We start from the raw sequence: 12,029 nt of genomic DNA, 5'->3' as shown, positions 1-12,029 counted from the left end.
AACCCACGAGAGATAATTTCATTGAAATGACATTCTAAGTTGTTGCAAGGCTGGGTCTTCACTCTGCCTTGTGTTAGAACAGTCAACGTCCTTTAGGGTCCCACTGTAAAATCCCAGGTACTCTCCCAGCAAGAGCTTGACAGGTGTGCCTGGAAAGGGTGTGTTTCTACTCTGCTTGCAGCTGACTCTGCCAAGAGAAGGTCCCATGATCCCTGCGTGACTCACATGCCATGTGCCCACACATTGTACCAGCCACCCCGGTCTAGCTTGTTTCCATGTTCCTTGTGTGAGCTGGAGTTTGTCCCTCATGCAGCTGTTACTATCTCACAAGCTGAGCTTTTAAGTGACAGCTAGTTCCAAGCCAGGCAGCCAAGAGGAAAGCTGAATATTTCCTCTGTTCTGGAGAGTTTAAGAGTATTGCTCCTAACCAGGCTGTTTGCCAAGATAAGACTTTTCGTATATAGTTTTCTACTTTTTGGCTATTCAGTATATTCATGGGAGGGGAGGTGGAATACAAGCATTTTCCCAGGGCCAAAGAGAACTGCACATTTGTTGTAAGGCTTCTTCGGGCAGTTCAACTAATGCGCTCAGTTTCTAGGCTCAGGTCAAGGCCCAGGCTCTTTTATCTGCATACGGGTTTATTATCTGTGCATTCCTAGAGCACTGACGTCAGCTTGGGATTTGTTCATAAACTTGGTTGACTGCAGCTCCATCAGTTCAAATAATTTTCATGTCCTGTACCCAAGTTAGTTCTGCAAGCCAGAGAGTGAAGAAATGACTCAGATGGCTCAGCTCTATTCCAGGGGGAAACCTTAATAGATCAGACAGAACATCACTATCTTGTTGACAATCCTCCAAAGAGCTGGGATCGGGTACATTTAGGACATAGGTTCTTAACCATATTTTGGAACACGAATCTCTTTAAGACTTAGATGAAATTTATAAATATTCTCTAAAGGACAACATACATAAATTTTGCAAACAATTTCTGGGAACTCATAGTTGTTTACAGACTTTTCATGCATTTTCTAAGATTGGATATTACACTAACTCATTAATAAATGATCAGAATTGGCCTCTGAGGGCATGAGCCATACTCAGGAAAAGATGGCTTGCATCTTATTTGTTTTTCCAATTAATCCAGTTATAGTTACAAAATAATTATAACTGGTATCTACTGAGTGTGTATTCTGAGCCAAGAACTTACCTAAATCCTCTACATTTTAATCCTAGGAGATACGTAATATCATCATTCTCTTTTCCAGCTAAAGGCTCAGATACTGAGGCTTGCCAAAGTTAAATGACTTGCCCAAAGACACAATCTAAGACACATGATAGAATCAAGATTCTAACTCAATCTCCGGGACTTCAGCTCCTAACCTTGTTCAACAGCTGCCAATTACAGCGTCAAAATCAAAAAGCCCCTGCTCTCTGAGAACTCTATGTGTAGGCACTATGTTGCTATTTCTCTGGAGTAAAAGTTACTCAGCTGAATCAAAGACATTCCAACCTGGGCCATGAACCAGAGGAGACTAGGGTCATAAGGGGTTCCCCTAAAATGCCAGAGTCACAAGAGGAAACTCCTAACCAGAGGAAGCTGGGAAAGGTGGCAACTTACTCTAGCACACGCACCTGTGGCTTGCTTGAGAGCCCAATTTAACCATCATTTTTAAACCTCACATCTAATTAGACTACTATCAGCCCCCAATTCTTTAATGAAACCCTTGGTGCCAAGTGTGTTACAGAATTCTGAATTTTTATTATTACAAAATGTTATATGGTCATGTAATACCTCCAGCGTACTGTGGGGCAGCAGTTCTTAATCCACGCATTGCCACTTCTGCTACAAAACATATCAATATTTGCATGTATGATGAATAGGGTATAAACAGTCTCCTGACAGTGATGGTCACGTTCTCTTACTGGTTTAGTTCAGAATGGCTCATGGTTTGCAGCCAAGGGAGTTATGAAAAAAAAAAAAAAAAACTTTAGGGTTTTCAGAGCTCTAAGGATTTCAGGATCATAGGTAAGAAATATGAGCCTTTACTATTTACCACTGATGGGATCCATCATAGGTCGGCCAACTATGGTCCACAGGCCAAATCGGGGGTGCTATCAATTTTTGTAAACAAGGTTTTATTGGGACACAGTCACACTCATCTATGCAGATACTGTCTGTGGCTGTTTCACACTACTCAGCCAACAGTGTTGAGTAGTTTCAGCAGAGACCATCTCACAAAGCCCAAAACATTTACTGTCTGCTCCTTTATAGCAAGTGTCTTCTGACTCCTGATTTACAGAGAGTCCTTTGAGAACTAAGATTTGAGAGGCCTTGCTGCTGCCCGGGACTGACCATAACTGGGCAGAGGAAACATGCAGAGTAAACATCAAACTACGTAAACTAACTATTTAAGGCAAAAATGTTAACATTACATTGTTTATAAGTTTATAAGTATGGGGATGTAAAATATTTGACAACATGGCATATAGGAATGGGGTATAAAATTATACAGGGCAAGGTTCTTCTGTTTTACATTAAGTGACACAACATTACTCTCAGTAGAGTAAGATAAGAATGCATATTAAATCCCTTGAGCAACTAAAATTTTAATACAAGAGAAAGAGCTAAAAAGCCAAAAGCGAAATACTAAAAGAAAAAAAAAATGGTTAATCCAAAATAAGGCAGGAAAAGAGGGGCAAAAACAGATGTGACAAGTAGAAAATAAGGCTGGACCACTAGAAATTGGCAGATACTAAGCTGGTTTGCACACAGATTCTTAATATGTGGCTCTATCCTCAGGAGGACTTCAAAAAGCACCTTAGCCTCAGATCATAGACCGAGAGGACCATTCGGGCCATTTAAATCTAATACCCTTCACAGCTCCCTCCCCCAAATGATGTTCCAGTTCCCCTGACAACAACCTTGCTTCAGCCCATTAGGTAAAGAGATCCTCACTATCTCCTGCGCAACCCTGCTCTGACTTTCAGAGTGAGAACCACTTACACAGTTCTTTAGTTCTGTTCAGCTGAACCCTGCCTTTTCTATTCAGTTTCTATTCAGTGCTTTAACAGAGCTTTTTTTTCTTTTTGGTTACAATACATTTTATCTGTTTTATTTTGTTTTTGAACACTGTAGAAAATTGAAACAAATTTTCAGCATATTTCAACACTAACTGTGGCCAGTTAAGGAAGAGACAGACATGGGGAAGCGGAGAGAACGGTGGAAGAAGTAAGAGGTATTAAAGAGGACAGATTACACATACCCATACACATGCCCACATGCAGTGATGAGAGAGGAGATCCAGAAGAAGAGATGTAGGAACAAACCAAGAGGCTCAATGAAAGAGGGTGAGAGAGCAAGAGGGCAAGAGCAAGAATAGGAATAAGAGAAGAGGGGAGGGTATAGCTCAGTGGTAGAGTGTGTGCTTAGCATGCACAAGGTCCTGGGTTCAATCCCCATGACCTCTGTTTAAAAATACATACATACATACATACATACATGTAAACCTAATTACCTCCCCCCAAAAAAGACAATGTAAAATGAACAAATATGGAAGAAAGAAAGTATTGCTTTATTTAAAAAAAAAAAAAGGAATGTGAGAGAATTAAACGATGGGTAACAAACGCAGGAAGCCATCATGTGCTTTAATTCTTCCCTACAATTTAAGTAAGCTTATTTTTCACTCACTCACTTACTCTCACTTTTGATGGAGAATAAAATCTATCTCCTATCTCTGAAAGTTCAAAGAATTCATGTCAATTGACAAGAAAAGAGGAAAGGAATCTTCTTTTACGGAGAATTATTCTTAGCTGTTTCTTTTTTAATGCACTGCTACCAAAGATTTTTACAATAATGTTGTGCTTTCATAGCTATAACCACTAGTGATGATGTCCCTGTGGTTGTCTGGTAGGTAAGAAATAATTACCAGAAATCTAAAAGCTAATCCCATTATCTCTAATAAATTTAGAGTAGGTTGACTGGTTTGAACCAAAATTAAGGTTTAACTTTTCTTGAAATCACTTCCCTGTCAAATATGACATTTTCCATTCTATTGAGTTATCATAGTTATTTTTCAAAAACTGGATCCTTTGACTTTTTACTATTCCTCCTATATTGAACAGATTTCTGCAATGGTTAAGCAATGGAAATCGATCTCCTAGCTCTGTCGAGTACATCCGGAGCAGTCTCATGGAGAAGAACTAACAGCAGACTTAACATCTAAGGGCTGAGTTTAGACTTGCATACTCTCCAATCTGATATCATTCATTACCTCACCCAGATTCAGTTCCATCTTCTATAAAATTAACAGTGTGGACTAGATGGCATCAAAGTAAACAACTGGTAGAAATGGGTTGATGGCTCATTTGGGGGTGAGCCATGAATCCTTCTTCATATGTCTTCAAATCAGTAGCAGCAAAGAAAAGACCTTCCTGACACTGTCAGTTCTTTCTTCCTCCCAGCCTAGAATGCTCAAAGGATATTTGTCCACAAGCAGTCACCTCTGGAAGCCTTAGCAGCCCATGGAGCCAATCTGAAGTGGCCAATGACATAATATATGAGTTCCTTTTACCTTAGTACTCTAATGTCTCAACTCAGTGCATGTTTAGGAGCCACTGGCTAACTGTGACAGAATGAAAAGGTGCTGAACACCGTTCTATGTCCCACAGATTGGTACTTTTGATGTAGAAGTGGAATTTAGGCAGTTACTCAAAATTGTTACCAACTGCAAATAAAACACTGTCAGATAATCCTTATACCACTGAACAGCCAACCAAACTTATGAACAAGTTAACATTCTGGAGAAGACACCACAGTAAAAAATGTGATTAGGAGTGAAAACAGGATGGTATCATTTTACAATGGAGGTCCAAAGATTGGTGTCAGGTTTGTTCTTAGTGCTTTTGTGCTGAGCATTGGTCTGAGTATGCCGATCTAGTCACTTGAACTCCAAGACCAGAAAGGTTTCTATACATGTTAATTTTCAGATAGCTAAATATGCTGAGCATGGAGATTGGAGGAGACACTTATAAGAGCCCATCTACTAATCCTTTAAAAGTCCTGGGAAGTAAAACATAGGGCACTGTGTGAAGACATTGAACACCTAGGACATATGTACAGAGATGACTATAGGAGTTGACAGGGGGGTATCGCTCATCTGATGTCCTCAGATTGGAAAATTATGTCAGAAGGGCTTCTCTGCAAATGTTTTTATATGTAAGAAAAATCTTGTAAATAATCACATTACTTTTCCCTCTTTACATCTCCATCCCTTTACTCAAAATAATAGACAATAAAGGCTGAGAACTCACAAGGTACTAGTGTTTTCTAGCATTTTTACACTGCATGAGATGCTTTAGAAGCTTTTCAGAATTATTTTAAACATTGCTCCTGAAAGTACCTTTATACAATGAGTTTAACCACTGATAAAGGGCAAAATAAGAAAGGTAAAGTCAGGCCCTACCCAAATTACCGCCACGTTCCCTACAGCTGAAGACAAGATGAAAGATTTACCAAATTTCTCACTTGGTTGGCAAAGGAAAATGTATCATTTTATTGGAGTGGAGACGAAAACCTTGCTGTCTTTTTTGGAAGCCTAACAGTGGTTCTTGTTTAAACTACTTGAAGTTATTTCAGAACTGTCTTTCATCCTGCTGAGGTCAAGTCACCTTCTCACATGGGATCATTTTCTATTTCAGGTGTAAGCTTGAAAGTTTAAAAAAAAAGTCTCTGATGAGAAAATGAAACAGACAAGGTTTTCGTTATTCTAAGTGTACTGTCATGGAAAATTCCAGTGTCACTAATATATTAGACAACAGGTACACTGGAGGACTGAAGTCTACTGCTTTTTCATAGCTGGATATTTATACTTTCAGCTGAATGATTATTATATTCTTGTTCCCAAGGTATGAAATAATGAATTTCAAGGAAATGGGAAAAGATTATTTTGATTACATCAATGTTGGAAGCTGGGACAATGGAGAATTAAAAATGGATGATGATGAAGTGTGGTCCAAGAAAAGCCACATCATCAGATCCGTGTGCAGTGAACCCTGTGAGAAAGGCCAGATAAAGGTAAAATGGAGTCTGTGATGCTTTCATTTTTGTTGTAAATTCAGAAGCATTGTCATTTTTAAAAAGTTGTAGATATTTGTTTTACCTTTTCCACTGTAGGCTTCTAATGTCAGAAAAAAAATTTTAAATTTTTTTCTAATTATGATATCTAGTGAGACCCGCAATGGTCTCGGCAGTTGGACTCACCTATTGGGGTATTGGGAAAATTTAATTTAAAATGTGCGTGAGTGCAGTTCGAAACCACTTGATGAATCATGCTCACTCCCTTTCTACTCATGGAAGCCTTTAAAGACATGCTTCCTGGGAATAAATAATTCATGGTTGGAAAGCACATCAATTTCTAATTAACTCAACAAGTATTTATCAAACCCCTACTAATGTAATAGTTTACATGGATGGGGCAAAAGTAAACAAGACACATTTACTATCAGAAGATTTATTGTCTGTTCTAGAATAACAGCGAATAAGCCAGGGTGTGTTGCTCTAGATGGTTATTTTAAAAGAGAAAGCTGAAATGATAGGTTGAAGCCATATTTGTGGAGAGTTTTGTATGCCGTGTTAAACAGGTTGAACTTAAGTTTTATTAGCCAGGAGTCTGAGAATGCTTTTGACCGAAATGTTGACATAAGCTGGACGACAGCAGGTGAAGATTCATGAGTAAAGTTATGAATAAAGAAAGAAGAGACAAGTTAGAAGGATGCTGTGATAGTGGTAACAAGGGCCCTGAATTACAGAAGAAACAGTGAGAATGGAAAGCGGGCAGGGGACGTATTTGAGAAAAACATTACAGCGGTAGCCGCAATCAGCCCTGGCCACCAACCACAAAGGCTGAAATATTCACTATGGGCCTTTGCAGAAAAAGATTGCTGATTCTTAATATTCAGTGACAGTCTGCATCTTGGCCAATCATCCTGAAGTTAAACTCTTCATGTGAAATTCTTTTTAGACTCATTCAGAATACCAGTTGTTCATAATTTTCAGTTCTTCCTGTGGAAAGATTAGCTTGTGTAAATTACCACATGGAAGTTGTCTGTTTTGACCCTTCACAGCAATGCAGTGTGAACCTGTAACTTCAAAAGGTTGAATGTCTGTTTCAAAAGATTTCTTTACATATACTTTTCTACCCACTTCTCCTGGGAATAACTTACTGAATTCCTAGGAAGAATTTGATTCCCTATTATCGTATTTTTAATACTAGCTAATTTGTAATAATGTTTATATAGTCTTTTTTCTAAGCCAGAGTTGTTTTCCTAACCAGATCTCATTTTCATTCCATTAAATGTACAATTGGCTACATTTTCTTAATATGGTTTAAGATTGTCACTGAACGACTTCATGAATGATATCCACACCTCATGGCATTCGTTCAGCTTTGTTAACTTAGTGTCCATGAAAGGACACGTAGTCTGGCAAAAAAGTTCAAGTATATTTCACATTGTTATTCATGAAGAAAGCACCACTATGGCTAGGGTGTCCAGAAAGAATGGAAATCACTCTGAAAGAGAACTGTCACCACCTCTTCTATTCAAAATAAGTATGAAACAGAACATATATAACGAGTGAAAAAAAGTAAAACAAATCAGTTCTGAATGATCAGAAGAAGACACATTAAGTTGTCACTATTGATTCAAAAACATGATTGTAATATTGGAATTAATCTTGGAAAAGGGCATGAGCTTATTCTGGTAAAAACCCGAAATCCACAAACCAATGTGCATTGAATCACAGAAAGTCAGCGCACATCTAAGAGAAAAAATGCAGCTGCTTTTGTTTGCTGGGCCTGCTAAGAGAGCAGCATAGGAAATGTGCCTGCTTGTACGACAAAAATCTAGGAATTGTCCAGTGACAGTTTTACCAAGTGTGGCTGAAATTACTCTGAAAATGAAATTCATTTCTCTATATGGATATTTACATACATACATATATATATATATATATATATATACACACACTATTAAAATAGTTAATATTTAGAGTTAATATTTAATATAATACTATTAAAATAGTTAATATTTTAGAGAAGTTTACAAATCATTGTGATATTCTATTTAATCCTCAGGAAACTCTATAAAGGTAGGTGTTATCTAAAAAAGTATTAGTCTCGGTTTCAAAAAACAGGATCAGCTGGGAGATAGCTCAAGGCTGCACAATCATCTGGTGGCTGTAAGTAGGACTAGATCCCCAGTGCCTCTTGATTCCCAAGCCAGTATTCTTTCCTTTACATCTTTCAAAATATCATTAACTCTGTGCAGACCAATAAGGCTCAATATTTATGAGCATGGCCTCCAAGTACAACAAGCTTTGTTTGATTCCTCCTTTACCCAGTGCTATATGAACTCACTAAGCCTTCGTTTTCTTCCCTAAAAAAAAATGAATAAAATACAACCAGTTACTTTATACAGAGTGGTTTCAATGTTTTAATGAGACGACAGCGTGGGGCATGCACTAAATCACCAGTAAAGAGTCCGTATTATTAGGAAGAACGCTTTAGATAGATGGAGCAGGTCTAATTAGCAATGTTGCCTCATTTATCTGTTTATTTTGGGGAAAGGAAGTTTCAAGCCCTTTTGTCATCATTCCCTACTTGTATTGTCGTAGTGTCAGGAGTCAGCACGAAGGGTAGCATAAAGTGTAAGAAAAGGCTGGCAGCCTGCAACTGTACTTGGCTGTGGATATCTAGACGTTATTATCAGAGGTCGTTAACAGAGTCAGCATCTAAGGCGAGGACTGTGAAGTGTAATCATTGCTGTGTCTGGTTACTGCTGGCTATTAATCGCGGTTCTAATTATTTATAGGAATGTTCAATGAACGCTGTCTCTATTCCAGAGAGGCTATTCATGAGCCAGTGGTGGAAAAAACATAAGAAACATCCATTCCTAAAGAATAACATCTGGGACTCTTTCAACCGTTAAATTATTTCGTTCATTTTCCATCGCCTTAAAAAAACCAGACAGACAAAGAGGTGCCTGATAGACTCAGTGACCTTACCCACCTTCATCCCAAGCAAGTCAAAACTACCAGAACAGGAAGCAACGGGCTGAATTTTTGAGCCAGGTTTTTCATAGAAACAGCTTGAGAGATTATCTCCAGAAAACAACTTCATCTTCTGCCTCTTAATTCCAAGCAAATTTCTAGTTACTTTTATCCGTATGGGCAGCAGATATACTGTGCTTTTTCTTTTAGCTAACAGTTACTCAGCTAGTGGAGGGAGGCCAAGGTAAATCCAGAGAGCAGAAGTTCTTTATTTGAGGCAAAGAAAGGCACAGACTGGGAAAAATTCAGTTACATCCACACAAGGAAATGTACGTGTATTTACCTATGAGTACAGACACGGACACTTGAATAAGTTCAGGTACCTGAAGCTGACTATCCAAAGACCTGCCCTCAGTTTCATTCTTGGCCCTGTCACCGACCGATTTTATGATGTTCAACTGGTTGCTGAAGCTCAGCCTGTTGCTTTAATTATAAAGTGAGAATATTAATCCTCACACGGCCTATCTGAAAACACTGGAAGGTATTTCCGTGAAAGCCCTTTCGGCTTTGTAAAGCAGGACGTTTGCATAACGCTGCATTTTTATCTACGTGAAAAGAATGATTAAAATGTTGACTATTTGCCTTAGGTGATCCGGAAGGGAGAAGTCAGCTGTTGCTGGACATGCACACCTTGTAAGGAGAACGAGTATGTGTTCGATGAGTACACCTGCAAGGCGTGCCAGCTGGGGTCCTGGCCCACTGATGACCTCACAGGTACACGCATCACGAAGTGAGCACGGGTACACCCCTCAAAAGCCATCTCAGAAAGTTGATCTGAGGAGGGGTCACATCCCCACGCATTCCCCATCTTGGTGGCGTCGTTTATGCAACAGAGAATTCCCTCACAAACAGAAGCCTTCCCAACACCTGGGCTAATCATGAAAATCTTTCGATCTCAGGGAGAAATCAGCCTATATCCCTGCCCTCACCACCAAACTCAGTTAAGAGTCCCCAGTTTTTCTACCGGGCATTTTCAGTCCATCCTCCGGATAGTCCCAGGAAGTCCTAAGCAAGGCCCCAGTTAACTGTGATTTGAGGTGGAGAGAGAGAGAAGTCTTGGCCAGAAAGAGACTAAAAGATGTCACCACGTATCCAAGAACAAAAAGGTAGCACAGAATTAGGTGGAAGTTGGTCTAAAACTCTTTGCTTCTCATAGTGTTTTTCCTTAATCTAAACCAGAAAACTCTAACTAATGAGTTTCCAAATAATGTCAACACAGGGCAAGACTCATCTCTGCTTGGTCTTTGGTGGTGTTTTTGGGTTTTGGGTTTTGTGTTGCTTTGGTTTAGGAGTTTTTTTCTTCTTCTTCTTCTTCCAAAAATGTTAAGAACCTATGTCGTTGTGTTCTCAAGATACTTCATCACTACTTCTAAACTTTACAGTATGAAAACAGAATAGGATATCTTCCATCTTTGCTTCCAACGTATTCAATAAATGTTTATTAAATGCATATTCTGGGCCCATTTGCCTACCACTGAAATAAAGGTACAGGAATAAAGATATGAATTCTTTCTTCAAAAAGTTAATAAGGAAGGGAAAAATTTTAAATATGATTACAATAATCATAATAAATAATAAATAATAAAAGGGCATAGACTTGTGGACATGGGATGAGGAGGGGACCTATGAGACTAAGTTTTCAAGGAAAACAAGAGAAAAGGACATTCCAGGCAGAGGCCCCACCATGTGGTATGTCAGGTCATCTAGTGGTTTTACAATTAAGATGGATTTCGCACAAGCTCCTAGAGGTTAGAAGATTATAACATCATCATTGTTAGACTCCATCCCCATAGGACAAGAGATTATCCATGGTAGATGGATTAACTGATTCCAAAAGCCTGGTTCTAAAAATCCTGTGATTCTGGGCCTTTTGAGTCCAGTTCACATGGGACTTTTGTTTTCAGTGACTGGTGTTTATGCAGCACTTTCCTTTCCTTAAAAAATTTAAAAATTCCTATTTAATAAAACACCCAGGTGCCTTGTGATAGCATTTGAATTCTATTTTCACTGTTAGACAATGAGCTTTCTGAGACTCTTATACATCCTGATATCCCCAGTCACCTGAGTGCCGAACACAAAGCCTTCAATAAATTTAGTTAAACATATGATCTACAGCACATGTGCACACATACAGTAAAACTGTCAGAAAGAAAAAAAAATATGATTGGTTCTCTTGTGAAGGGGACGAAGAGCAGTATTGGTGGTCTTTTTCTTTACATTATTTTTTTACCTTTTTCTAATTTCTAATTTCAACAGGAATTATCATTAGATTGAAAACCTATCTTGCAGATTCAATTATCTATATGGCTAAGCACCTTGAATGTGAATATACTGATGTAATATTTCTGCCTTAGGTTTTGTAAAAACTGTGCAGCTGACAATGAACATGGACTGCTTTTTCATTCACTCAACAGAAAAGCATTTTATTGTTACTATTTGCATTATAATAATAGATGTTGGAAAAATCGGGGTTAAAAAGCAGACATGTTTCTTAAATAATTTACCATCTTGTTGGGAGAGAGACACACATGGACAAATTATGTTAAGTAATATGAAGTAAAAGAACAATAGTGAAAAGTGAAACTATCAGGGAAGACATGATTTAAATTTGTGGTCATAAAAGATTTCTCTGAAGAAGTGAAAATTAGCTGAGACCTAAGTGATAAATAGAAACAGCTAGCTAAACATGGAGAGAAGGGCATTTCTGGCTGAGGGAAAAGCACATGTCAAGGTCTGTTTATGGGTAAGCAAATAGAAAAATGGTGTCAGAAGAGATGAGAAAGGTAGCAGGGGTTATATGACATACAGCCTTGTAGAACATGCTCAGGATTTGAACACTTATTATTAAGCACAATGAGAAACCTTTGCAGGGAGCGTAATAGAAAAAAAACAAAACATGATCAGATGTACATTTTTAAAATAT

At 38.4% G+C, this 12,029-nt stretch overlaps 1 protein-coding gene and 1 long non-coding RNA gene across 5 annotated transcripts in view; one reads left to right on the top strand and one right to left on the bottom strand.

Moving 5' to 3' along the window:
- Positions 1-12,029, bottom strand: part of LOC105098005 (uncharacterized) — a 230,439-nt gene that overhangs the window by 11,314 nt on the left and 207,096 nt on the right. The gene's annotated exons all lie outside the window — the stretch shown is intronic.
- The window catches only part of GRM5 (glutamate metabotropic receptor 5), a 384,531-nt gene that overhangs the window by 296,822 nt on the left and 75,680 nt on the right, over positions 1-12,029 (top strand). For all 4 annotated transcript variants that reach the window (XM_064492794.1, XM_031460522.2, XM_064492795.1 and 1 more), the window contains 2 exons: positions 5,905-6,073; positions 9,694-9,820. In XM_064492794.1, coding sequence (XP_064348864.1) covers positions 5,905-6,073; positions 9,694-9,820 — 296 coding nt within the window. The remainder of the gene's footprint in view (positions 1-5,904; positions 6,074-9,693; positions 9,821-12,029) is intronic.

The sequence above is a fragment of the Camelus dromedarius genome, chromosome 12, assembly GCF_036321535.1.
Source record: "Camelus dromedarius isolate mCamDro1 chromosome 12, mCamDro1.pat, whole genome shotgun sequence".
Classification (NCBI taxonomy): Eukaryota; Metazoa; Chordata; class Mammalia; order Artiodactyla; family Camelidae; genus Camelus; species Camelus dromedarius.
Note: the sequence above shows the minus strand (reverse complement) of the source record. Positions and strands in the feature narration are given on the sequence as shown.